Raw genomic sequence first — 24,308 nt, forward strand, 5'->3', positions numbered from 1 at the left:
ATGGATGCAGGCGTCTGCGTTGGCAGGGGCATGGTGTTGTGGCTGAAACGCGGGGGTAACGTGGCCGTTGTGAAGCAAAGCGTTGCAGTCGAGCTCGCGGGGGCGTTCACAGCATCTTGGGCGCGCGTATGCAGTCGTGTGGATGGAGTGAGTGGCCGTGGTCACCAGAGGTCAGCGCGTACGGGCAGGCATGAGAGCGAGCGAGGATGGTGTCAGTTGCCGCCTCGACTGCCAACGCCGCGGAGAATCGTCGGTGCAGCTGAGGCGCGCAGCCGGCTGAACTGCATTGCTGCGTGAGCTCAGCCATCTGAGCCTGTCTGAGCCAAGCAGGGCCTGTCCGTGTGGAGTGAGTCGACGCGAAAAAAGCCGCCGCCCTCTGCTGCGCCGCATGACTGCAGCCTGAGCTTTGCTTCATGCGGCCACGCGCTGTATCGTACGGCACTCTCCTTCGAGGTCGCGTGCCCGATGGTGTGGAATTTCCCGATGAGGATGCGGCTCGCTTTGTTTCAGGAAGATTTTCATGGCTTTGAGGGGAAGGAGATCGCACAGGCCAGCAGCAGCGGCAGCAGCAGCAGCGACGAGAGCATGGCGACGTGGACATTTTAGCTCGACTGGCTGCCGGAGTGCCATCGGCCGGACTCCTCCCTGACGAAGCAGTGGAAGGTCGAGCCAAAGCGAGATGGTGACATGATCGGGTGTGCCGTACTGAGACAGACTTTCTCACACTCTCAATGCTTTCGACAGCGGAAACGAGCCGATGGGTGTTGGTGAGAATGTGCGGTGCGTGTGTGCGGAGAGGGTGCGGCCGCGTGTCAAATCCAAGCCTGCGCTCTCCCCGCCTGCTTTTGGCGCTGCTCGGTTGGTTGCCAGCCAGCCAAGCAGCGCGTTGGAATTCCAAAATCCATCGCAGCTCAGCGCAGTCCCACTTGCGCTGAAAGCACACCGCGCTCAGCTGCCCCTTGCTTGGCTGTCTACGTGTCCGCACCGACTGGCCGCCTCGCGAGCTGGTCCAGTCGGCGAGTCGGCGAGATGCGCTGCGCCGTGCACCCCCCGCCCGTCGCAATCTTCCGACATCACTCGCCCACCACCATCCCGCTCACCCTCCTCTCCTCACCACTTCCACTTCGGCCACCGCGCTGTCGGCATATCCAAGCGCATCTTTCACTCACCCCCTGCACACCCGCACGTGCTAGTACGCCCACCCCACCGACGCCGGTGCCGACATCGCAACAATGAACGTCGATGATGTCGAGGACCGCGATGGCGTTCGCCTCTCCTGGAACGTATGGCCCTCGTCCAAGATCGAGGCAACCAGGACCGTAGTCCCCATCAGCGCCCTCTACACCCCTCTCAAGGAGCGCGAGGACCTGCCCCCCGTCCTCTACGAGCCCGTCACCTGCAAGCCCCCCTGCCGTGCCGTGCTCAACCCTTACTGGTGAGTGGCTTGTCTGCCTGCTCCCACTCTCTCTTCTGACGATGACACTGACATTTACCCATACCCACCCATCTTCACTTCGCAATTTCAGCCAAATCGACGTGCGCGGCAAGCTCTGGATCTGCCCCTTCTGTCTCTCGCGCAACGCCTTCCCCCCGCACTACAAGGACATCAGCAGCACCAACCTCCCCGCAGAGCTACTCCCCAAGTACACCACCATCGAGTATACCCTCAGCCGCCCCGCACAGATCCCACCCATCTTCCTCTACGTCGTCGACACCTGCATGGACGACGACGACCTCAAGGCCCTCCGCGAGTCGCTCGTCGTCAGCCTCAGCCTCCTCCCGCCCAACGCACTCGTCGGCCTCATCACCTACGGCACCATGGCCCAGGTCCACGAGCTCGGCTACGACGCCTGTCCCAAGAGCTACGTCTTCCGCGGCACCAAGGAGTACGCTCCCAAGGCCATCCAGGACATGCTCGGCCTCAACCCGGGCGCCCGTCCCATGGGGCCCGGCGCTCCCGGCGCTCCCGGCGGGCCCTCCCAGGCTCCTCGTCCGCCCAACGCAACCGCCCAGATGGGCGCCTCGCGCTTCCTCCTCCCCGTCTCCCAGTGCGAGTTCCAGCTGACTCAGATCCTCGAGCAGCTCCAGAAGGACCCCTGGCCCGTCGCCAACGACAAGCGCAGCCAGCGCTGCACCGGCGTCGCCCTCAGCGTCGCCGTCGGCATGCTCGAAACCACCTTCCCCAACACGGGCGCACGCGTCATGCTCTTCTGCGGCGGTCCCGCCACCGAGGGCCCCGGCATGGTCGTCTCCACCGAGCTGCGCGAGCGCATCCGCTCCCACCACGACATTGACAAGGACAATGCAAAGTACTACAAGCGCGCCATCAAGTTCTACGAGGCCATGGCAAAGCGCGCCGCCGGCAACGGCCACACCATCGACGTCTTTGCCGGATGCCTCGACCAGGTCGGCCTGCTCGAGATGAAGGGCCTCTGCAACCTCACCAACGGCCACATGATCCTCGCAGACAGCTTCCAGATGGGCATCTTCAAGCAGTCCTTCCACCGCATCTTTCACAAGGACGACCAGGGCCACCTCCAGATGGGCTTCAACGCCACGCTCGACGTCCAGTGCACAAAGGAGCTCAAGGTCTCCGGCCTCATCGGCCACGCCGTCTCGGCCAACAAAAAGTCGGGCTGCGTCGGCGAGACCGAGATCGGCATCGGCCAGACCTCGGCGTGGAAGCTCTGCTCGCTCACGCCGCGCACCTCGGCGGGCATCTACTTTGAGGTGGTCACGCCGCCGGGACAGCCCATGCAGCCCGGCTCGCGCGGCCTGATCCAGTTTGTCACGCACTACCAGCACGCCTCGGGTCAGTACCGTCTGCGCGTCACGACGATCGCACGCAACTTTGCCGAGGGCGGTTCGGGCCAGATCGCCGCCTCGTTCGACCAGGAGGCCGCCGCGGTGCTCATGGCGCGCATCGCCGTATTCAAGGCCGAGATCGACGACAGCCCGGACGTGCTGCGCTGGCTCGACCGCATGCTGATCCGGCTGTGCCAGAAGTTTGCCGACTATCGCAAGGACGACCCGACGTCGTTCCGGCTGGGCGAAAACTTTAGCATCTATCCGCAGTTCATGTTCCACCTGCGTCGATCGCAGTTCCTCCAGGTGTTCAACAACTCGCCCGACGAGACGGCGTTCTACCGCCACGTGCTCAACACGGAGGACGTCAACAACTCGTTGATCATGATCCAGCCCACGCTCATGTCGTACGGGTTCGAGGGTCCGCCGCAGCCGGTGCTGCTCGACTCGGTGTCGATCCGGCCGGACGTGGTGTTGCTGCTCGACACGTTCTTCCACATCCTCATATTCCACGGCGAGACGGTGGCGCAGTGGCGAAAGGCCGGGTACCAGGACCAGGAGGGGTACGAAAACTTCAAGGAGGTGCTCGAGAATCCCAAGGCGGACGCGCAGGATCTGCTGGCGGACCGCTTCCCCATCCCGCGCTACATTGTGTGCGACCAGAACGGATCGCAGGCGCGCTTCCTGCTCAGCAAGCTCAACCCAAGCACGACGCACATGAGCGGCGGCATGTACGGCGCGTCGGGCGGCAGCGGCGCCGCCATCTTTACCGACGACGTCTCGCTCCAGGTGTTCATGGAGCATCTCAAGCGTCTGGCCGTGGGCGCCTCGTCGAACTGAGCCGCAGTTTCGGTTCACTTGATCCCTCCCCCCTCGCCCTTTCCCTTCCTCCCTCTGATTCCCCCCTTTTTCGTTTCGTGCTGAAGAGTGCCAGGACTGACCTGGACCGCTCGGAGGCTCTGTGTGTTTTTTGTGCAACATGCCCAACTGTCCCCCCATAGCGTGCGTGTGTATGTCTTGCGTAGAGGTGAGTGAGAGCAGTCTGGGTTGATGGAGTTTTGGAACGGTCCGTGTCTGGATTCTTTTACGATCTATGCGGGCAAGAGTACACGTGTGAGTGGTGAATGATGTGTTGGTGGTATTAGCGGGTGACTTGTTTGTCAAGAAGGTCTTTTGCCTCGTTGATCTCTGCGACCGGCCAAGATGCAATATTATCAGTTTGATATATTCGCTTGATACTTTGTATGGGTGATGAACTTACTTGAAGCGAGGTAGGGAGCTCCGCCGCGGTCTGGGTGGTTTGCGATCATCATCCTCCTGTGCGCATCCTTGACTTTGGCCTTTGTAAGCGCCGTCTCGCGCAGTCCCAGGATCTGCGCAGCCTCCTTCTTGTCCATCTTTGTATTAAACCCGCCCTTGATCCATTTACCCCCCGAAGGCCCTGCACCGTTCTTGGGGTTGAGCAGGAGATTTGCAATAAGGCCGGCTGTTACGAGTCCGGCACCGATCATGAGGGGGGTGGCAATGGCGCGTGGCTGAGTGTGATGCAGCAGCACCGATGAGGTCGGTCGGAATGGTGTCGACAGCGAACGTGAAGAGCCGGTGTGAAGCGAGGCATTGCGAGGAAGGGTACGTGTGGAGGGTTCGGCAGCTCGAGAGAGAGCGCGTGCCGATGTGGATGCAATCATTGCGAGTGTGTGATAGAGGTGATGGTGTAGGAAGCAAGAGGGCAAGGGTTCAAGGTGTGGAGCGAGAAGTGGCTGAGGTGAAGCCAGAGCTGGGTGTCCCGAATCTTTTTCGTCCGCAAGCTCGCGACATCCGCACGGCACCTCCGACGTCGCGATTTTTGTCATGTTACGCTGGCATACTAACAAATGCAATTTCTGCATGGCCAAAGGACAGCGCGGGACAAGCTACGTAACGCTGCGTTTAAAAAAAAAAATTGGCCGGGCACTCGCCGGAAGCTTTTGGAAGAAGCTGCAGTTTTTTTGGCTTGAGGTTATTCAGGCACACACGCGCGTCGTCCGTGCGGCTCATCCCCGACGTCACACTTTGCCGCAACAAAGGCAAGCTCGCTTTCATTGTGATTCGAAGCTCGACGAACGCCATTTGCATTGCGGCTCATGCGACGAATCGAGATCGACTCTCAATCGATCGCTTAGGGGGGAAACGCGAGATGAAAACTGCTCAACCGCACACGGGTCGGCGTGCATCGGAAGACGAGGCGAGCGCGTGAGGTGAGGTGATGCACAGGCGGCGGTGTGCCAATTTAGAGCGTGTGTGGAGGATGCGCAACCAGAAGGCGGACTTGCCGACTGGGTGAATCACGCTTTGCATGGATGCGCGAGCGAGCTTATGGATGAGCGTCGGATGCCGCGCATTCGGATGACGAGCGCGTGGCCAGTCGATGGACCCTGTCGCTCTCGAGCTCGAGGGACATGGCGGTGGGACTCGTCTGATCGGATGCCACTCAAAAGCACCGCCTCGACTCTTCACCTCCCTCACCGTCATCATCTCCCACACTCCCTCTGTATATATTCTCGCCATCCTTTCCCCTCGATATTCGATGCCCGCCTAACCTCCTGACTCGGCTCCGAGGCGCACGCACATCATGCCCAACCTTCCAGCCAGCTCCTTCGCTGCGGACATGGACGCTGCCGCCGGCGTCGCAGCGTATCGCAGGGGGTCGGAGCAGCTCGCCTCTGCCACCCATCTCGCCGACACACTGCCATCCCAGCGCAGGTCTTCGCTGGGCAGCATGGCCACCACCGCCACCGCCAACGACATGCTTCGAGCCGCCTCAGCCATGGCCGCGCAGGCAAGCTCCGGCGCAGAGGGTCTCCAGGCAGTCAGCTCGGCGCTCCTCAACCAGGCAAAGGCACAGGCGTCGGCAGCCGCTCTCTCCTTCAACGAGTCCGCCATCGATCCCTCCGACCTGCAGTCCACGCCAATGACTCGCAACTGGTCCGATTCAGCCGGCTACTCGGCCGCCATGAGCGCACACATCGCTTCCACCCTCGAGAGCCAGATCACCAGATCCACACATCCGCCATCGCAGCCTCACTCCGCTGCCGGGCCGCCGAGCTCGGCTGGAGATACGTCGCTTCATCCCTCGGATCCAGCAGATGCCGAGGCTCAGATGGGTCGCATCGCCGCTCAGGCCGCAGCTCGCGAGGCGCAGACACAGTGGCGCACCCAGATGGCTTTGAGGACTGCTGCAGCCTTCACCCAGGACGCGCACAGCGCTACTGATTCAGCTGCTCCGGGTCGAGCTGGCAACGTCGCTTCGAGCTTGCATGGCTCTATCCGCTCTACAAGCTCAGCGACGCCACAGCCATCTGGCTCACATACAAACGCCTCCTCCTCAAACACCCTCGACGCCTATGCGGACGCCTCCTCCATCACCGAATACCTCCGCTTCCTCGGCCTCAGCCACATCGAAATGCCCTCTCAAGGCATCGAACAGTCTTTCGGGAGAAGCATCACCGCCTCGGCGCGCTACTGGGATGCTACCAACCCTCACATGGGCTTCAGCCTCTCGGGCGTCCCGAGCATGCCCTTGATGCCCAACCCTCCATTGCAGATGCTGCCGCCGCCCCCATCGCCCTCCTTTCGCCGCAAAAACTCCCGCGCAAGGCCGGCCGCACGCCATCTGTCCACCGCCTCCATCAGCTCCACAGACTCCACCGACACGGCCAACGACTTTGAGCCCAACGTCATGTCGCCCTTCCCCTACCCCTTTCAGGTGGTCCAGACCCCCGGCGGAACGGCAAGAGCAGGATGGTGGGTGCCCGTCTCCGAGGTGCCCGAAGAGAGACGCGCCAAAGCCATCACCGTGGGCGAGGGCCCGCCGCCATCAGCGCCGGGCACGAACGCCCGCTCTGCCTCCAAACTCGAATCCGTACCAGAGGGCAGCAGCTCGGCAGAGCTGGGCGACGAGGACGAAGAAGGCGAGATGCTCTTCCAGCCTACCTACCGCGACTTCACCAAGGACGAATACTCGACCCTCGCCACCGCTGCAGCCTACGCCACAGCCGCACTCACCAGCATCGCCTCGACACCAGGCGGCACGTCGCATTCAACCACCTGGCGCCCGCTCTCCGCCTCGGAACAAGAGGCGATTGCGGGCCAGCTCCGCGCTTGGGCAGGTCTCGACGGGCCGCACGCGCAAGCACAAGCTCGCAAGGCGCTCGAACAGCGCCAGATCCACCTCATTCAGCGTGCAGTCCACCGCGACCTGCACGATGGTCGCGACAGCGACAAGCAGCAGCCGGCCGACCAAGAACCAGCTTCAGATCAGTTGCGTCGTCCAGAGCAGGCAACACGCTTCTTCCCGCCCGACTTTGCCAGCCACTACCGCACGCAGCTACAGGCGCTCGCAGAGGGATACTACACCCGCCTGCACAACGAGAACTTAGCCCAGGCGCACTATGCGCAGCCTCCTGCCAAAGAGAGCCGCACCGATGCTGGCCAAGATGCGCGCGCAGCGCAAAAGCATAAAGTCGAGAGCGTCGAGCCGCAGGGTAAGCAAGAGGCATATGCTCACAAGCCGGAAGATGGTGCTGTGGGAGTAGGCGCATTCAACGGCATGGCACCTCCGGTCCAGACGCCCACGCTTCGTGATGGTGCCCGTGATCCCGTAGAGCTGCTCAGCGCCGCTTCGAATGCTGCTGGCCACGACGTCTCGTCTCCCGAGGTGCGCGACCAGCTGCTTCAGTACGCCCACAACCTCTACACACAAGGGCCTCCGCAGGCGAATGGTACGCTCAAGGGCACCGATAAGCTGCATCCTACGCTCCTGCCGCTGCTGCATACGCTGCACAAGCTCCATCCCGAGCACCTCCCGACGCTTCTGCTCCTCTCCTGCGCGTACTACGCTGCCGACAATTACGCAGGCTCGCTCTGGTACAACAACCTCATCCTCCGCATCGATCCCAACTACGTCGAGAGCATGAGCAACATCGGTACTACCTTGAGAGCGCTCGGCCGCTACCAAGAGGCCGAGAGCTGGTGGTGGAGGGCCATCCGCTTGCGTCCAGGCTACTGGGATGCCTATGAGAATCTGCTGGGCGTCATGTGCTCCGCCAACCCTGCCGTATCCAACGCGAAAGCGGGCCCGCAGGTCGGAGGCGAAGTACAGCCTGCATCCCAGCCGAGATTCAAGGAGGCGCTTCAGCTCTGCGAACATGTCGAGGCACACGTCGTCGGGCAGCAGAACGCACCGGGCGCGTCGTTGCCGCTCTACCTTCCGCCCAGTCTGCCGCTTACGCAAACGCCTCGCCTTCAGAACCTCTTTTACGCCAAGGGTAACCTCAAATTCGTACTGCCCGAGCTGGGCACCGTGCCTGCAGCCGCCGAATACCAAAAAGCAGTCGAAGTGGTTCTGTCTCCGAACGAATCGACTCGGTACGGGCTGCGCGACTTCATCGTTGCCGCATGCGCCGTCGGGCTGCTGTCGATGGGCGCCATGCTTCCCGGCACCGCGGCAGCGGCGGCGGCTCTCGAAGTGGCCGTAGCTATGGGTATCGACCCGGCCAATCCGGAGCATGCTGCCATCTTGACGAGCGGATCGTTCAGCCGCATCTGTCCGGGCGGCATTCTCGCACTGGTCAAGCTGTCTGGCGATGTTCTGGTCAGCACGCTGCTGCGGCTCGGCAACGGCCAATTACCCATGCTTCTGCTCTTACCGGAAGCTGCGACGCAGCTGTGCAAGGTCATCTTCGCAGAGACGGCGGGCTGCCTCCCGGCACTTGCGCGTCCTCCGAGTAGCAGCAAGCCTCAGAACCCGGCCGTCCTACAGCAGGCGCAGAAGCAGGCTGCACAGACGACTTCGACCATCCTGCTGACCCTCGCCAAGCTGTTCCAGGATGCGACGGCGAGTCCGATGGCCGGTCCGCACGGCGCGTTGACACTGGGCGGCATCCCGCCTTCGACGTCGTTGCTCCTGCCTCTGTACTATCTCTCCATCTCGTTGCATCCGTCGGCATCGACGTGCAACAACCTGGGCATCCTGCTCTCTTCCATTCCCGTGGTCACCACAGTGATCAATGCGGCAGGTCAGCCGCAGCAGCTCAATGGACAGGCGCTCGCAATGCAGTACTACACACAAGGCCTGCAGCTCGACCCCAAGCATCCGCACATCTACACCAATCTCGGCTCCCTGCTCAAGGACCTCGGCCATCTCAACGAAGCGATCAAGATGTACCTCAAGGCCGTCGAGTGCAACCCGGACTTCGATGTGGCGCTGGCCAATCTCGGCAACGCCATCAAGGACCAAGGACGCACGCAGGACTCGGTCACGTACTATCGCCGCGCCGTGCGCGTCAATCCGCACTTTCCCGAGGCGCTCTGTGGGCTCGTCAATGCGCTTCTGGCGGTCTGCGACTGGACAGAAGTGTACATCGACAAGCATGCATCGGAAAGCACGAGTGCTGGCAGCAGGACCAGAAACAACGTCGGCTCGGAAGGACCGAGCGGATGGATGACGAACGTCTCCGAGCTCGTCTCCAAGCAGCTGAGAGACGGTTGTCAATACGGAGCCGGCGCGTTTCAGCTGGCTGGTCCATTGGAGGTCTGGGTCCGTGCGATCATCGACGCGATGGGCGACACCCGGGACGCAGCTCCCCAAATTTGGAGGCAGCGACTCGAGATGTTCTACCAGCCTGGCTTCGATCGTGTGGCCAACAACGTGTGCGAGGGCGGCTACCTGATCCAGCTGGTCGAGAGGATGATGCGCCGATCCCAGCGGCGGTGGTACGTGGATGCGTACGGCGCTGGCGTGCTTCGGGCAGCGACCGAGCTGCCGCGTGTGACATCGGCGCAGAACATCGCCACCAACTATGCGCGACCGAAGCTGCCGTCGTGCCTGGTCACGCCTGCCGTACCCACGGTGCTGCCGTTCCACACATTTACCTATCCGCTCTCGCCGCGACAGATCCGTCTGATCTGCCATCGCAATGCTCTGAGGATCTCGCAGAGCACGCTGACGCAAATGTGGGTTCCCGACGTGGTCTACCCGCCGCCGTCGCCACCAGCGCCCAAGATCAACATCGGCTACGTCTCGTCGGACTTCAACAACCACCCGCTCGCGCATCTGATGCAGTCCGTATTTGGATTTCACGATCTGTCGCGCTTCAACGTCTACCTCTATGCTACCACGCCCTCGGACGGAAGCCCGTACCGCCAGAAGATCGAGCGCGAGGCTCAGCACTTCCTCGACGTATCCGCGTGGTCGAACCAGCAGGTGGTGGAGCGCATCGTGATGGACAACATCCACGTGCTCATGAACCTCAACGGCTACACCAAGGGCGCACGCAACGAGATCTTCGCCGCACGGCCCTGTCCCGTGCAGATGGAGTTTATGGGCTTCGCCGGAAGCATGGCCTCGCGCTGGACAGACTGGGTGGTGGCGGACCCGATCGTATGCCCGCCCGAGATGACGAGCGTCGACCGATGGCGCCAGCTTAAGCTTGCTGCAGGCGCATCCGGGACGGCGATGGAGCAGCGTCCGACGGATCTGCTGGCCGACCTCGATCCCGAAGAGGCCTCGGACGAGTGGGTGTATCCCGACCGCTTTGTCTACATGCCTCACACGTACTTTGTCAACGACCACAAGCAGGGCTTCCGGGAAAGCGTGCCGACCGAGACCATCGATGTGGCCAGCCAGGCAGCCGAGAGCCGTGGGGGCGGCGCTGCATCGACGCCGACGGAAGAGCAGCTATGGGCGAGCGAAGAGCTCAAGCGGTACGCGATGCGGCGCGAGCTGTTCCCGAAGCTGCCAGACGACTATGTCATCTTTGCCGACTTCAACCAGCTTTACAAGTGCGACCCGATGCTGTTCAGGCTGTGGCTGCGCATCCTGAAGCGCGTGCCCAAGTCGATCCTGTGGCTGCTGCGCTTTCCCGCGGCGGGCGAGCACCACCTGCTGCGCGAGGCGAGGCAGTACGCGGGCGACGACGTGGCTGCGCGCGTCATCTTCACCGACGTGGCGCCCAAGCACATCCACATCCACCGCGGGCGCATCGCCGACCTGTTCCTGGACACGACCGAGTGCAACGCGCACACGACGGCGGCCGACATCCTGTGGTCGGCGACGCCCGTGCTGACGTGGCCGAGGCACATGCACAAGATGTGCTCGCGCGTCGCCGCGTCCATCGTGCATGCGACGGGCTTTGGCGACGAGATGACGGTGCACAGCGAGCGCGAGTACGAGCAGCGCGCAGTGCAGTTGGCCGAGTCGCTCCAGTACGTCTATCTGGACGATCAGGGGCGCGAGATCGAGCCGGCCGTGGACGAGCGCAGGGAGCGCTTCGCAAGCGACCTCGAGGCGGATCCGAAGAGCGTGGCGGCCCAACCGCATTCGTCTGGTGTGGCGGTCGCCTCGGCGCCGCAAGCTTCGCGAGGTGCAGCACCGGAACAAACAGTGCCACCGACCCATGGCACGACGTCCACCGCCTCGTCGACATCGCACGCAGCAAGCTCGACTGGACAGCAAGCTGGAGCGAGCGGCCAAGATGAGGCGGGCGCAGATGCCGCGGCGGCGAAACGGGCACGACCGGCCTCTGTACTTCCCGGTTCGCCCGCACCGGCGCCGACGGGCGTGTCGCTGGCGGAAGCCGCCAAGCACTCGGACGCCAACGCCTCGACGGACCCTGTGCTGGCGGCCAGCATCCCGCCGCGGCGCACGATGCGGCTGCCTGCCTCAGCCGAGTATCCCGGTGCAGTGACGCGGCGCGCCGCGATGGACGGCGGGCTGGCGAGGCTGCGGCGCCGGCTGTTTGCGACGCGCGAGACGCAGTCGGCGCTGTTCGACACGCGCCAGTGGACGCGCGATCTGGAAAAGGGCTACGAGGAGGCGTGGATGCGCTGGGTGCTCGGCGTGGATGCCGAGGACACGCCCGAGGCCGCCGCGCTCGATCCGGCGTCGCCGCTCGGCCAGCGCCTCGCGCGCAGCGGCCACATCTGGGTGCGCGATCTGTAGCCGCCTCTCCTCGCAAAGCACGATGGGCTGCGTGCGTGATCGGTAGCCGCGTACCAATGCGACTTGTCACGCCTGAGACCGTTGCGCTCGTCGCCGTTTGGCCAGCACCTCGCCCGTAGCGGCCGCATCTGGGTGCGTGATGTGTAGATGGTGTGCCAATGCGACTTTCTCAAATCTTGATGAGCTGCGGGCGATATGTCGCCGCATGTCGATGCGACTTTTTCAATGCACACCTTGAGAAAGGATGATGTGTTTGCAGTGATGCCGACGGATGAATTGAGGCGCACGCATGATGCGGCGGCTTGGGCATCGTCCGGCCGAGCGTCGCACGCACCTCAATGTGAACTGGAGCTGACCGAGCTAGGCTGCGAGGGTGAGTGCGTGCGGTAGGTCTGACAGGCAACTTTGTTTGCGATGTGCACAATGGGGCGTTGGGGCGTTGGGGAAAGCGTGGTGAGCTGGGTGTGCGAGTGCGTCACACGAGGGCGGTAGAGACGGTGAAGTGAGCGTGGGCGTCAAGTGCGATTGAGGTTTGGTACGATCTGGCACACTGCGTTTCATTCAGAGTGGACCGTTGGAGGCTCTTGACAGTGCGATGAGCGGCTTGCAGCATGCGCGTCAAAAACCGACGAGCGGCACCGTTCAATTCGGCGCTCGCATGGCATTGTTCTTATCGTGGGCCTTTGCCAGGTGCGCTCAATGCAACATGCACTATTCTGTCCAGCGCCAGCACACGCTATCACTCGCTGAATGGCTCCCACTGCGCATGGAAATAGGATTACTACTCGTCATCGCTCATAAGCTCGGCAAGTTCAGCCTCCTCCTCTGCGGTCATTGTGCTATCGTTCCTGAGCGTCTTGGTCGGCTTTGGCGGGAGCGAATTCTGGTCCCACTGTCCTGCCTCTCTCGAATCCGCTTTCGGCGCGACCAACTCCGGTTTCCCCACCTTTACCAATGCTGCCAAATTCCACCTCCGCACAGAGCCATCCAAGCCCGCGGAGACGATCCATACTTCCGTCCCCCTAGCTTCGGGTAGGCTTTGTGCAGCCGTGGGTGCGGAGGTAGGGTGGCGGATCCATGCGGCGAGTGCGGTGACTTCGTGCCAATGGCCTTCCGCGCTCCTTGTGGGTGAGGAGGGGTCGGGGTGGATGTGGATGTGCTCGTCTGCACCGGCAGTGACCACGGCATTGGCGAGGTCGTCAGCCAGCGGGTAAGAGGGGGGAAGGAGGGCGCCGATGGGAAGGACGGTCTTGACAAAGTCCGCGTGCTCGAGTCTGGATGCCTGGTGGAGTGGCGGTTGTGTTCCCACCGGTGGCATAGTGCGAGTGGCTTTTGGCGCCGAACGTTGGAGCGAAGGGGAAAGCATGTAGGAAGCAGCAGATTTGTCGCCCGATGCAGCCCAGACTTGCGCAGCCAGACGGTACCGCTCCCCATCCTCGTCCTCGCGCACCTCGCCAAGCCACCCATCCGCGCTACCGATGGTGTCTTCCGACACGCGCCTCCAGTTGGTGTGGATCGAGTATACGGCCGTGCTGAAACCCGTCATCTCGCGCACGGGCTCCAGACGCAACGACGTCGATACGACCGACTCGACAATCCTGCCCATCGAATCGGCCGAATACAAGTACGTCGTGCCATCCAGCGCCGTCAGCGAGCCGAGCGCATTGATCGGTCGAGTGTGCACGGCGTACTTGTGCACGCACTTCAGCCCCCCCTGCCCCCGAGTTGCGAGTGGGGTGGCATCGTACAGCATGATGCTCTTATCGCTCCCCGCTGCTGCGATCCACGTACGACCAGCTGAGCAAAACACATGGATCGCCTTGATAAAGTCCGCACTTGCATCCTTGACCTCGGCCACGAGCTGCGCATCTTTGGTGGAGTACACGCGAATTGCTCGATCCCACGATCCCGTCACCAACAGCTCCCCCTTCGCAGTGTTGATAAAGTCAAATGCGGGGATGGGAGCTTTGGCGCCGCGGAAGACTTGCACCTGCTGTGCGGATTCGGCATCCAGCTGTCGAACCACCCCACCCGCCTCCGCCGTCCATATCCACGCTCCATCGGAATGCGTCGTTACGCGCAGAGCAAGAACGCGGTACGGCCCCCCGTCTGCGCCCGCGCCTTCTTCAGCCAGCTGCGCGGCGTCTCGTACCACCGCCGACTCGAAGCGAGGATTCAGCTGGATCGCGTGGCCGTATCGCCCCCACGTCGAGGGGTCGGAGATGCCAGAGGTGTGGACGGCTTTGCGAGAGCGGTACACACCCAACGCCTCCGAGTACGAGGTCTGGAACAGTGATGCGTTCGTCGTCGCCTGCATTGTCGAGCAATGGTGTGTGGAAGAGAGAGAGCAACAGTGCTAAATGCGAAGCAAATTAGTGTTGGTCTCCCCACGCGTTCCTTCTTACCGCGCGGAAAAAATGTTCCTCTCCTCGTGCCAAAGCGTAACGCCGCGGGGACACTTTGAAAGGCTGCTGCTGAGCATCGTAACCCTACAGCATGGTCCAAAGATCATGGACCCACTGCGAGTTCCGCTGACCGAGGCTCAGTTGCGAACATGAACCAATTCGCAGGGTATCAAGGTCTTATCCGGTTGTGTGTTACCAAGTGCTCATCGCGCTACGCTTTGATACGACCAAAGGCATCAATCGCCCACACAGCACCACACACACGCCTTTCCACGCTCCTCTTACCCAAACTCCGTCGCACACATCGAGACGGACAAGCGACGAAAGGTGGATCTTTTGGTTTCAAAGCTGATTACAACAAGCCTCTTGGAAGAAGCAAGCATGAATCCTCTACGCGAGGTGGCAAGTATGCACTTACTTCTTGAGGAAAGCCTCGAGCGAGTCCATGGACATGGACTTGGGGCGCTCGATGGGCATGCCGAGGTATCGGTCGGCGACGAGCTGGGGCAGCGCGCCGATGGCACGCGAGATACCAAAGATGACCGTGTAGTAGGTGAACTCGGTGAGGCCGTACTGGTACAGCACGCAGCCCGAGGCGGCGTCGACGTTGGGGAAGGGGTTCTTGGTCTTGCCGTGCTCCTTGAGCACGCCGGGCGCCACCTGCGACACCTTCTGCACCAGCTGCACAATCGGCGAGTCGCGCAGCTCGGGGCGCGTGTCGCAGAACTTGCTCAGCGCGGTGAAGCGCGGGTCGGGCTGGCGCAGAACGGCGTGGCCGTAACCGGGCACCACACGGCCGGACTTGAGCGTCGACCAGAGGTACTCCTTGATCTGCTCGTCCGAGGCGTTCTCGCCGACGGCCTCCTGCATGGCAAGCGCCCAGCCGAGCACCTCCTGGTTGGCAAGGCCGTGCAGCGGGCCAGCGAGACCGAGCAGCGCGGCCGAGTAGGAGAGGTAGGGGTCCGAGAGCGCCGAGCCGACCAGGTGGGCCGTGTGCGCCGAGACGTTGCCGCCCTCGTGGTCGCCGTGGATGGCAATGTAGAGACGCAGGTAGTCGGTCATGCCCTGGTTGTCGCCGTAGCCGATCATCTTGGAGTAGTTGCCGATGAGGTCGAGGCCCGAGTCGATGGCCTGCTTGCCGTCACCGCGGCCAAAGACGTTGTAGTAGATGCGCGCGGCCACGGCGGGGAGCTTGGCGATGAGGTCGATCGAGTCCTCAAGCACGGGGGCCCAGTACTCGGTCTTCTTGATGCCCTTGGCGTACGCGGCGGCGAACTTGCTGTCGTGGTTGAGCGCAGCGACGGCGGCGGCGAACTGCGTCATGGGGTGGAGCGTCTTGGGGAACGAGTCGATGATCTTCTCCACGTGGGCGGGCAGAGCGCCCTTGGCGGCGAGCTCAGCCGAGAGGCCCTTGACCTCCTCCTTGGAGGGGACGTTGCCGGTGAGCAGGAGCCAGAGCATGGACTCGGGGACTGTGTGCGCGAGCGATCAGAGTCAAAGCTGGGGGTCAGTTTCGGCCGTCAAAATTGTACACTTAGCGTCAAAGTAGGTCAAAAAAACTCACGGATCTCGTTGCCGTTCAGGCCGAGGTCGGCGGCGGTGGGGAGGACCTTCTGGGAGTCGGGGATGGACTTTCCGTGGAAGGTGATGCCGGTCTCGGAGTCGAGGACGGAGCCCTCCCAGAGCATGACCTTGAGGCCGCGCATGCCGCCGAGGAGGTGCTGGAGCTGGATCTCGCCGAGCTTGGACTCGCCGTGCTCGGCCTTGAGCTTCTTGAGCTGCTCCTGCTTGGCGGGGATGATCTCTGCGACGGCGTCCTTGAGCGTCTTGGTGGAGGCGTAGCGGACGGCGCCGACGCCAGCCGCGGCGGCGAACTGGCGCGAGGGGGCGGCTGCGCGGAGGGCGAGGCGGGGAACGGTGAGGGACAGCATCTTTGCGGGAAGGGGACAAGGATGGAGAGAGATGGTGGTGGTGGAGGAGGAGGAGGAGAAGGAGAGGGTGGAAGGGCCGACGACGATTGGAGGGAGACTCTGGGCGCGCGTGCGCGGGCTGGGGATGCCGATGTGACGACGACGACGGGCGATGGGCGAAGGACGACGGCCCAGTGCCTCCGAGGCAGGCCCGGATTGGAGCGCTGCCGAAGAAACGGGCGCGAAAATTGCGCTGGCTCTGCTGAAAGCGCACGAGGCACCACCCGCCCAGCCAAGCTTGAAAAGAAAAAAAAGCTTGGGGGAGGGGCAGGCCGGCAACACGCAGCGATCTTCGAGCCGCGCCGCCGAGAGCGAGTGACGTTGAAAAATCGGCCGGTCTCCGCGCCCACACGGAAGGGCCGCCTGCTGCCGAGATCGGTGGAGGCAGCTTCTTCTGCCCGGGCCCATCGAGAAGAACAGCCAGAAAAGAAGGGATTTCGAAAAAAGGCAGCTCCCCAACACGCGTGTGATCTGAATATCTAGCTGCGCCTGTCTTTTTTCAGCGTCCGCCAGCAGAGCGCGGTTCAATCGATATCGGATTTCACGCCCGAGTGCGCCGCACCAACCTCGCCCAGCATACGTCCATCTTGCGGTGGCGAAAGAGAGCCACATTGTCATTGCGACTCATTTTCGTCTCTTGAGCCTCAGTAAGAGTCAGAACAGTGTGATCAGTTCGTAGGCGAATCAATGGTGTTGATCGTCTTGAGTCCTCGGTGAGCGGTCGCGAAGTCTCTCCGCCCCAAAAATCTTCCGGAGGGCGCCAGGCGTGCATGAATCGGAAAGTAGCGCTGGCCGGCCAGAGATTTCCTCGCTCTGCTTTTCGGATCAACCGGCTGATTCGACGGACACTCCGGCCCAAGCCAAGCCTATTCTTCGACGCCGCTACACCGCGCCCATCCTCGTTGACATCCATGAGCGACAGGCTCATACGCAAAGCGCACGCAGACACGCACATCAGGCAATTTGACAACTCCAGAATCATCCAAGTTGGCCAGCGTGGACATCTTCGCATCGCAGCACAGTCTCGCAATTACGCCCAGGTTGACCGGCGCGGCGGATGATTGACGTGTGAGAAGAGGACGAGCCCGGCGAGCAAGCTAGCCGGACTTCCGACCGTGCGGGACATCCTACCTCGCTCCTTTGCATCGGCTCAGCCTGCTGAATGCTGTCAAGAGCCGCGGCGTTGAGCGCTGCTCCGAATTGATCCGAAGGCGGCTTATTTTCTGGATGTTACACCCAGAGTCTCTACACAGGTGAATTTAGGATCAGGTAAGGCTTTGTCATTTGAAAGGTGGGGGGTTTGGGTGCGGGGGCCACGTCGATGCAGTCCGAGAGCCGAAGTGAATCCCACACCTCGGTGCACCTCGTTGCGCCTTGCTGGTCTTGACCATCGTCTGTCGCAGCCCTGCATCTCGCCACGATGAATCGGCGCACAGGCGGTACGGACCGGCACGCCTTGCTCGCAGGCGGAGCCTATCCGACCTCATCCTCGCTGTCCGCCTACCGATCGTCGTCGCCGTACGACTCGTCGTACCCCTCGACCTCGTCAACGCCCCCCACGTACAACAGCTCCGACTTTGTCGGTGCGCCCAAGAAGGAACCGCATGGCGACAGCATCCTCGGCCGGGCCACCTCGAACTACACTGCCACACGCACGGCGGAGGATCTCGAGGAGCAGAACGACCAGCGTCTCGATGGTCTCACCGCACGCGTGTCCATGCTCAAGGAAATCACCCTCAACATCGGCACCGAGGTGCGAGAAAGTACCAAGGATCTGGGCGTGCTGGGCGAGGCATTCGATAATACTTCGGCCTTCTTGGGCGGCACCTTCAAGCGCATGAACAAGATGGCCAAACGACAGGGCGGGTGGTTCTGCAACATGATGCTGTTTCTCCTCTTTGTCACCTGGATCTTTGTAAGCCCAACTTGCCGATAACGCAGGTGAGATTCCGCAACTGACCTTTTTACTTTGCTTTGGCGTGGAGTCAGGTCTTCTTGTGGTGGTGGCGAAGATGATGTTCCCTTCGAGCTCAGTGTATTTGTATCGGTATCAATCAAGCATTCGCATTCAACCAAGCTGTGCACAAGCATTCGGGTGGTTGCGAATCCAGATTGCAAAAAAAAAGGTGGGATGGGAAAGGATGCAGGCTTGCGACTAGGCAGCAGCACAAACGAAACGAAGCGAAACAGCAGCAGCGCGGACAAGTGCACGAGGACAATCCAGTATCCTCCTACCTCCCTGCGCATTCTTCCAAGCGGGCCAATAAGACCAAAAGAGGGTAGAGACCCATGCCAATCAGGGATCGGTTGATGCGGGCCAAGTGTAAGTTCGGCTCGATCATCCCTGGAGCAGCTTGGGGCCGAACAGGGCGAGGTCCCAGGGGTTCGGCGTCTTGGTCCTGTACATCTTGAGGCCCTTGATCCTTCCCTCGGTCAAGCTTCCGCTGGGGCTGAGCTTCTTGAATGCCGACTTGGTGAGGTCGACATGATCCTCTCCACACCCGGCGCACTTGTCGATGACCCTGACGGTGACGCAGTGGTTGTCGGCCTCCTTGTTGCACAGCTTGACGAACTCGCCGCACTGCGGGCCGTCGTTCCAGCCCTTGACGACGGCGCCGATGTGGCAGCTGTTCTCGGGCTGCCAGCTTCCGCCGCCATTGCCGCACTGCGGATTCTTGAGGTCGTTGGAAGCGTACCAGGTGATCTGCACGTTGCGCGACCACATCGAGTCGGTCTGTGCCGGGCCGATGGTGAACAGCTTGCGCGACGCCGTCGACTTGCGCGAAGAGTGCTTGTGGTGATGCTTGGAGCGTCGAAGCTCCGAACGCGCCGCCAGCTGCGCGGGCGTGTAGTCGTCATCGTCGTCATCACCCACCACCGAGTTGATGAACTGCAGAGGCTGGCCGTCGTCGTCCAGATCGGGTACAGCGGACACCGCAGGGGCTGCAGAGGAGGCAGGTGCGTCCGAAGATGCAGCAGCGCCAATGGCGACAAGCGCAAACGTGGCCAGGATGGCTCGCAGCAGTGTAGGTCGAACCATGTTTGTCGGGCTGAGGCTTGGATGGGGTCTGGAACAGAGAGCGTGTCAAACAGAGCCAGTGGTGACGATCGATGGGGAGACACGACGAGAAAGGGGAAGCAAGGAAGGTGGGGGCGTTAGAGAGGAGAGGAGGGGGGCAGATGGTGGTTGTAAAGATTGGCATAGCAAGATGCTCAAAAACCAAAGCAGCCGCCAGAGCAACACCAGAAACCCCGGCATGACACACGAGCGCCTCTTCTGTGGCTTGCCTGGGCGGTACAGCGCACTGCCCTGTACACCGCTGGCCCGGGACGAGAACGCGTGGAGAGCGGGATCGTGGGTTCCTGATCGACACGCCACAACCTCAGGGGGTTGTCGGAGCGCGGGTCAGAGTCGGCAGGCCAACGCGGCACAGTGCGGCATGGTGCGGCGCCAACGTGCGGCATTGGGACATGTCGGCGGCATAACGTCGCTAGCGAGCTGACAGGCAAGCTAGAAGCATCGCTAGACAACGCACCATCCGCTGGGATCTCAGCGGGAACAATAGAGCTGGGGAGGGGGGCCGAGCGGTGGTGCCGTTTGGCATGCACCTTGCACCCCCGCAACCATTCGCGATGTGCTGCCGGTGTTTCAATTGCCATCTCTGTGCGTTCTGGCTGGCTGCATGGGCGGACGGGGGGAAGGCATGCTTTTTCGAGCGGATCTCGTGCCAAAGACGCCGTTGTATGCGCAGGAAGCAGCATGACGGTCGAGCAGGGGGGTGAGGAATGCAAGAGTCACAGCGCATGCGCATTTCAACGCGCCTGACGTGCATCCCAAACTGCCAGCACAGCTCTAGAGCCGCGAAAAAAAGAGAGGCGTGGGGTGACATGTCGACTCGGCAAAAATGCAGAGCAGGTGAAACCAACACGCATCGCGCACCGACCTCTCCGATGGCCCCTGTCCCTCCCCCACAAAGCACCACATTCGCTGCTAGAAGCGTTCCACCGTGCGGTCCGGGTCTATGGGCCCTTTGTTTGCACATCTGTGCGTGAACGAAGAATGACCCGAATCGAGCACGCCGATCGTCCACAGTCTAAGCCCCGCATCGTGCTGAAGCGAGCTGCAAGCGCACTTTTCCTCACTTTTTCGTACCACCTTTTTTTTTTTTTTCTCTCGCCAACTTGTTTCAACTCGCCGTAGGTGCAGGATGCAGCTCAAGACACCGACCGGACATAGCTCGCACGATGACGCCGCAAACAACTCGCATCCACAGTCGAGCACTTCGCTAGAAGAATCGTACGCCTCGATTGCATACAGTATGCATTTTGGTGTGCGAGGAGGCTTATCGCTGAACCTCGCCGAGCTTGCGTACGATCCACACACGCTGACGCGTAACCGCCGCCGAGCTGGGGATATCGACAAAGAGCGCCCGGTACTGCAACGTGCCGTCGGCGTCCTTGACCAGCTCGGCGTGCACCTCGCCAGACGACCATGTACCCGGTTCAGCATGGCGACGGGTCGTGGCCGACGAAGGCGAGACGAGCGTCGACGTGATCGCCTCGGTGGAGCTCCGCATCACATTGCCGAGTCCGCCCAAGGCCGAATTCCACGTACGAGACAAGACATTGTCCGATGCCTCTGCGCTGGTCTTCGCCGTGGCTGAAGCAGTCGCGCTGGAAGGGTCCGAGTGGTGGGGCTCGTCTTGGTCCGCTCCGAGCTCAAGCCCAAGCTGCTCGCCCACCCACTCGCCGCCCTCGGTAACCTTGCGGCCGACCCACTTGCCGGCCTCGACCACCTCGTAGCGCGCCGAGTCCCACCACGACCATTCCTCGGTCTTGTCGCGCGCACTGATCCAGAAGCGCAGCAGCATCTTTTCCTCGCGCGTGCGTTCGTCGGTGAAGCTCACGCTGGGCACCGAGCGCGACCTCCTCCTGTCCTTGACCGACGGCGGGTTGAGCGGCGAAAAGTCGCTGCTGCCCGTGGCGCTGGGCGAGGTGCGGAAGCGGTACGGCGTGAGCAGATGGCTCGCGATCTCGGCGCTCGTCTGCACACGCTTGCACGCGTCGGCGTAGATGACCGTCGGACTGTTCTTGGCGAAGAGCTCGCTGGTGAGCGCGTATACAAGCACAAACGTGAGTGCGCCTCCGCCGATAATGAGCATGGTGCGCGACGACTGCACCGTCGCACGCGCTACCTTCTGGCCCGTCTTGAGCTGCGACCACGGCTTGCCCTGGCCAGTGGCTCGATCGATCAGCGTAGGCTCCGAGCCGAATCCCCCTCCTCCCACTGAGAGTCCTGCCATGCCGAGCGGGATTCCGCCACCACGCGACCCAGATGCCGCATCGAGCGCCGCCTCGGCCGTGGCATTGACGCGCACTCGAGGCTTGGACTGCAGCGCAGACGACGATGACGACGACGACGACGAACTGGCACGCAGCTCGTTCAGGATCTGTCGCTGCGTGAAGGCCGCCTTGGATGCCTTGAGATCTTCTGAGCTGGACTTGCCCTTGGACTGGCGCCTCTTGCTCGAGCTGTGCAAGGCCCGCAAGCCGCACGACGAGGCGGATGTTGCAAATGCGAGCCGAGTCGAAGCCGCGGCGGGTCCGGCCACCGCTACACCGAGCAGTCGGATGGACGGCGCAAGCGCTGTGAGCGGATGTGCTACAGCCATGGCTTGAGAGTGTGCACCTTTAGTGGTCGTGTGTGCGTCTGCCAAGCGGAGAAAGGGAAGCCTCTGGTCGTTGAGTCCAATCTTTTTCCAGACGATGCGCCGAGTGGAGACCGCCTTCTTTTCCTCTCCGAAAGCCGAGTTGCTGTCGACTTGCCATTTTCGGCCGGCTTGAGCCACTCCACTTTTTCGGCAGAGGCGGGGAAGTGGTCTGAGCGGCCCAATTTTGGCCAACGGCGTGGCTGAGTCCCGATCCCGCCGCGCGCTCTCTCCCMCCAAAAAAAAGGCTGCAGGAGGACCCTGAGTGAGCTGTGCGAGAGTGCATAGAGCCACCGCAACGTGCAGCTGGTCAGCCAACCCGCCCCAAGTTACTTGGAAGGCTCGGATGGAAAGCACTGACCAGGCTATACTATAGTCACGCTGGAGCGCGTGATGACCGTGGGACGAGCGGAGGGGAAGAGCAAGTCAAAGAAGCATGCGTCACGAGTGGGAGAGATAATCAAAAGCACGAGCTCGAGGTGCAAAGTGCCGCTCTACACTCGGCTGAGCCGACGCACGAGCTCCACATCACGCAAAGCCTTGGTGCGGCAGCTGAGGCGCTTCGACTTTATCTAGGCCGTCTTGTCGGCTGAGCTTCACCATCTTGACGTCCAGCTTCCAATCCACCCATCAACCTCAAACGGGTATCTCGATTACCGCCTCGCATTCGATTTGAACAGCCAGCTGCTTCAGTGAGGTGGCCGCCTTGATTGAACCCTCGCTACTCGCCATTGCGCCTTGCTCCCGGGCAACGAGGGTATACTCGGCCAGATGGGCATGACGCACAAGCAGTACCTGTGCAGCCAGCGCATCTTTGGATGCAAAGAGTGCAAGACGCACCTGACCACCATCGAGAACCTGGTGAGCCGCGCGTTCAACGGGCAGCACGGCCGCGCATACCTATTCGACTCGGTGGCCAACATCAGCCTGGGCGACGCCGAGGACCGCCACATGACCACGGGCCTGCATACGGTGCGCGACATCAGCTGCGCAAAGTGCAAGACCACGCTCGGCTGGAAGTACGACAAGGCGTACGTGGCGGCCGAAAAGTACAAGGAGGGCAAGTTCATCCTCGAAAAGGAGCTGACCGTCGATGTCCACTAGTCGTGCTGCCATGGAGACCCTGCAAGTCGCAAGCCCGACTATCATCGCAGCACCTAAACCGCATCTCCCTTGCTTCTACAAGCCATGCCTATCTCCCCGACTTGGCTCGACCTCCTGACGATTGGTTAGATCGCTCCGGTCTGATCAACGACACCACGCGCGAGGCGCCGCCCCCCGTTGATGGAAGAATCCCTCACGATCAAGAAGCAGACGACCAGACAAGCGTGCAAAGCACCAGCAACTGACCCAGCCGATTGGAGCTTCGGCCGCTCCTCGCTTGGCAAGAGGTTGACCTATAGCTGCGCACCTCTTTCACGTCTTGGGCAGTCACCAGTTGCCACATGTACACATGTCGGCCAGCTATCAGAGCACGCCGTCGTACGTTAATGTAGAAGCCCACGCGTGGTTTGCAATCCAGTTCATTAAATGCTAGTGCAGAACGATGGTGAAGCGGTGAGGGGAGAAGGTCATGCAGCGCCGTCGGCTACGCTGGTGAGGATGGGATCGTTTGTAGCGGCCGAGAGAGTAGCAGCTGCAGCCGGCTGCAGCGAAATCGAATCTCTGTGCATGCTGGAGACGTGGGGTGCAGCCGCTTGCTCACCTGCTCGAGCCAAAGGGCCTTGGCATCCCGACGACACTGGCGTGCAGCCCGCCGACTAGTAACTGAGCCGAGTGAGAAAAGGGGAAAGAGAGAGAGAGAGAGAGGATCGGCAACAAGCATGCATGCGAGCCCTCCCCTTTTCTCTCTCTCTTGCGCTGGCGGATCGACAGCGTCGCCCCTCGGACCCTGGCGGAATCTCAGAGGGCTCGGGAGGCGCGTCTGAGATGCAAAATCCAAAACACACACTTGAACACTCTCTGCTGCAGCTTGGAAAATTTCCAAAATGCGCCTCGCCTTTTCTCTCGCCGAGTTCCTGGCTAGACTGCCCGAGTGCCTCACTGCCTCGGACACGCGTCTGTTGGCCCTTTGATGAAGGTAAGGCTTCGGGTCCAGGTCTCGTGCCTTTGCCTTTGATCCGCGCCGAGGAGGCGAGATGAAGCCAAGCGGCTCTCGAGTGTCGAAAGGCGCGCTCGGCTGTGGTGGCCATTCCTGGAGGGAAAGCAGAGCCCACGCCGCGCGATCGACGTTGCGTCGTCTCAACGCCATCCTCTTTGGCTCCGCAACACCATCGCAATTGGCTTCCCCCCTTCTTGCCTCCCTCCTCTCGACCCACACGGCGCCAAGCCCATTCCCACTCCACTCTCGCTCTCCAACTTCCCCGGCCCTTCTACATTCGCTTGGATCCTCCCCTTCTTTTCGTACACGCATTCGACTCCACGTACGCTACGTTCTTTT

The 24,308-nt window shown here is 61.8% G+C and overlaps 10 protein-coding genes across 10 annotated transcripts; 4 read left to right on the top strand and 6 right to left on the bottom strand.

The window, feature by feature from the left end:
- Positions 1–1,232: 1,232 nt before the first annotated feature.
- On the top strand, positions 1,233–3,645 carry PAN0_003c1661 (copii coat protein; the record flags this gene model as incomplete). The annotated part of the gene is made up of 2 exons (XM_014802619.1): positions 1,233–1,435; positions 1,527–3,645. 2 exons carry the CDS (start codon positions 1,233–1,235, stop codon positions 3,643–3,645), a joined length of 2,322 nt encoding a protein of 773 aa, XP_014658105.1.
- Positions 3,646–3,946: 301 nt separating this feature from the next.
- PAN0_003d1662 (mitochondrial DnaJ chaperone Tim14) lies at positions 3,947–4,493 on the bottom strand (the record flags this gene model as incomplete). Its single annotated transcript, XM_014802620.1, has 2 exons — positions 3,947–3,993; positions 4,067–4,493. 2 exons carry the CDS (start codon positions 4,491–4,493, stop codon positions 3,947–3,949), a joined length of 474 nt encoding a protein of 157 aa, XP_014658106.1.
- Positions 4,494–5,416: 923 nt separating this feature from the next.
- On the top strand, positions 5,417–11,785 carry PAN0_003c1663 (protein prenylyltransferase; the record flags this gene model as incomplete). The annotated part of the gene is made up of 1 exon (XM_014802621.1): positions 5,417–11,785. One exon carries the CDS (start codon positions 5,417–5,419, stop codon positions 11,783–11,785), a length of 6,369 nt encoding a protein of 2,122 aa, XP_014658107.1.
- A 781-nt stretch (positions 11,786–12,566) lies between these two features.
- On the bottom strand, positions 12,567–14,102 carry PAN0_003d1664 (WD40 repeat-like protein; the record flags this gene model as incomplete). Its single annotated transcript, XM_014802622.1, has 1 exon — positions 12,567–14,102. The coding sequence occupies one exon, from the start codon at positions 14,100–14,102 to the stop codon at positions 12,567–12,569; it is 1,536 nt and encodes a 511-aa protein (XP_014658108.1).
- A 502-nt stretch (positions 14,103–14,604) lies between these two features.
- On the bottom strand, positions 14,605–16,746 carry PAN0_003d1665 (citrate synthase; the record flags this gene model as incomplete). Its single annotated transcript, XM_014802623.1, has 3 exons — positions 14,605–15,662; positions 15,755–16,397; positions 16,741–16,746. 3 exons carry the CDS (start codon positions 16,744–16,746, stop codon positions 14,605–14,607), a joined length of 1,707 nt encoding a protein of 568 aa, XP_014658109.1.
- An 834-nt stretch (positions 16,747–17,580) lies between these two features.
- Positions 17,581–18,096, top strand: PAN0_003c1666 (BET1 protein; the record flags this gene model as incomplete). The annotated part of the gene is made up of 1 exon (XM_014802624.1): positions 17,581–18,096. The coding sequence occupies one exon, from the start codon at positions 17,581–17,583 to the stop codon at positions 18,094–18,096; it is 516 nt and encodes a 171-aa protein (XP_014658110.1).
- A 402-nt stretch (positions 18,097–18,498) lies between these two features.
- PAN0_003d1667 (uncharacterized protein) lies at positions 18,499–19,200 on the bottom strand (the record flags this gene model as incomplete). Its single annotated transcript, XM_014802625.1, has 1 exon — positions 18,499–19,200. One exon carries the CDS (start codon positions 19,198–19,200, stop codon positions 18,499–18,501), a length of 702 nt encoding a protein of 233 aa, XP_014658111.1.
- Positions 19,201–20,503: 1,303 nt separating this feature from the next.
- Positions 20,504–21,832, bottom strand: PAN0_003d1668 (Tim21-like mitochondrial-like; the record flags this gene model as incomplete). The annotated part of the gene is made up of 1 exon (XM_014802626.1): positions 20,504–21,832. The coding sequence occupies one exon, from the start codon at positions 21,830–21,832 to the stop codon at positions 20,504–20,506; it is 1,329 nt and encodes a 442-aa protein (XP_014658112.1).
- An 807-nt stretch (positions 21,833–22,639) lies between these two features.
- Positions 22,640–22,972, top strand: PAN0_003c1669 (peptidylprolyl isomerase; the record flags this gene model as incomplete). Its single annotated transcript, XM_014802627.1, has 1 exon — positions 22,640–22,972. One exon carries the CDS (start codon positions 22,640–22,642, stop codon positions 22,970–22,972), a length of 333 nt encoding a protein of 110 aa, XP_014658113.1.
- Positions 22,973–23,439: 467 nt separating this feature from the next.
- PAN0_003d1670 (uncharacterized protein) lies at positions 23,440–24,060 on the bottom strand (the record flags this gene model as incomplete). The annotated part of the gene is made up of 2 exons (XM_014802628.1): positions 23,440–23,609; positions 23,913–24,060. The coding sequence occupies 2 exons, from the start codon at positions 24,058–24,060 to the stop codon at positions 23,440–23,442; spliced, it is 318 nt and encodes a 105-aa protein (XP_014658114.1).
- Between the last annotated feature and the right edge of the window lie 248 nt (positions 24,061–24,308).

Source organism: Moesziomyces antarcticus, assembly GCF_000747765.1.
Source record: "Moesziomyces antarcticus DNA, scaffold: scaffold_v10003, strain JCM 10317, whole genome shotgun sequence".
Taxonomy (NCBI): Eukaryota; Fungi; Basidiomycota; class Ustilaginomycetes; order Ustilaginales; family Ustilaginaceae; genus Moesziomyces; species Moesziomyces antarcticus.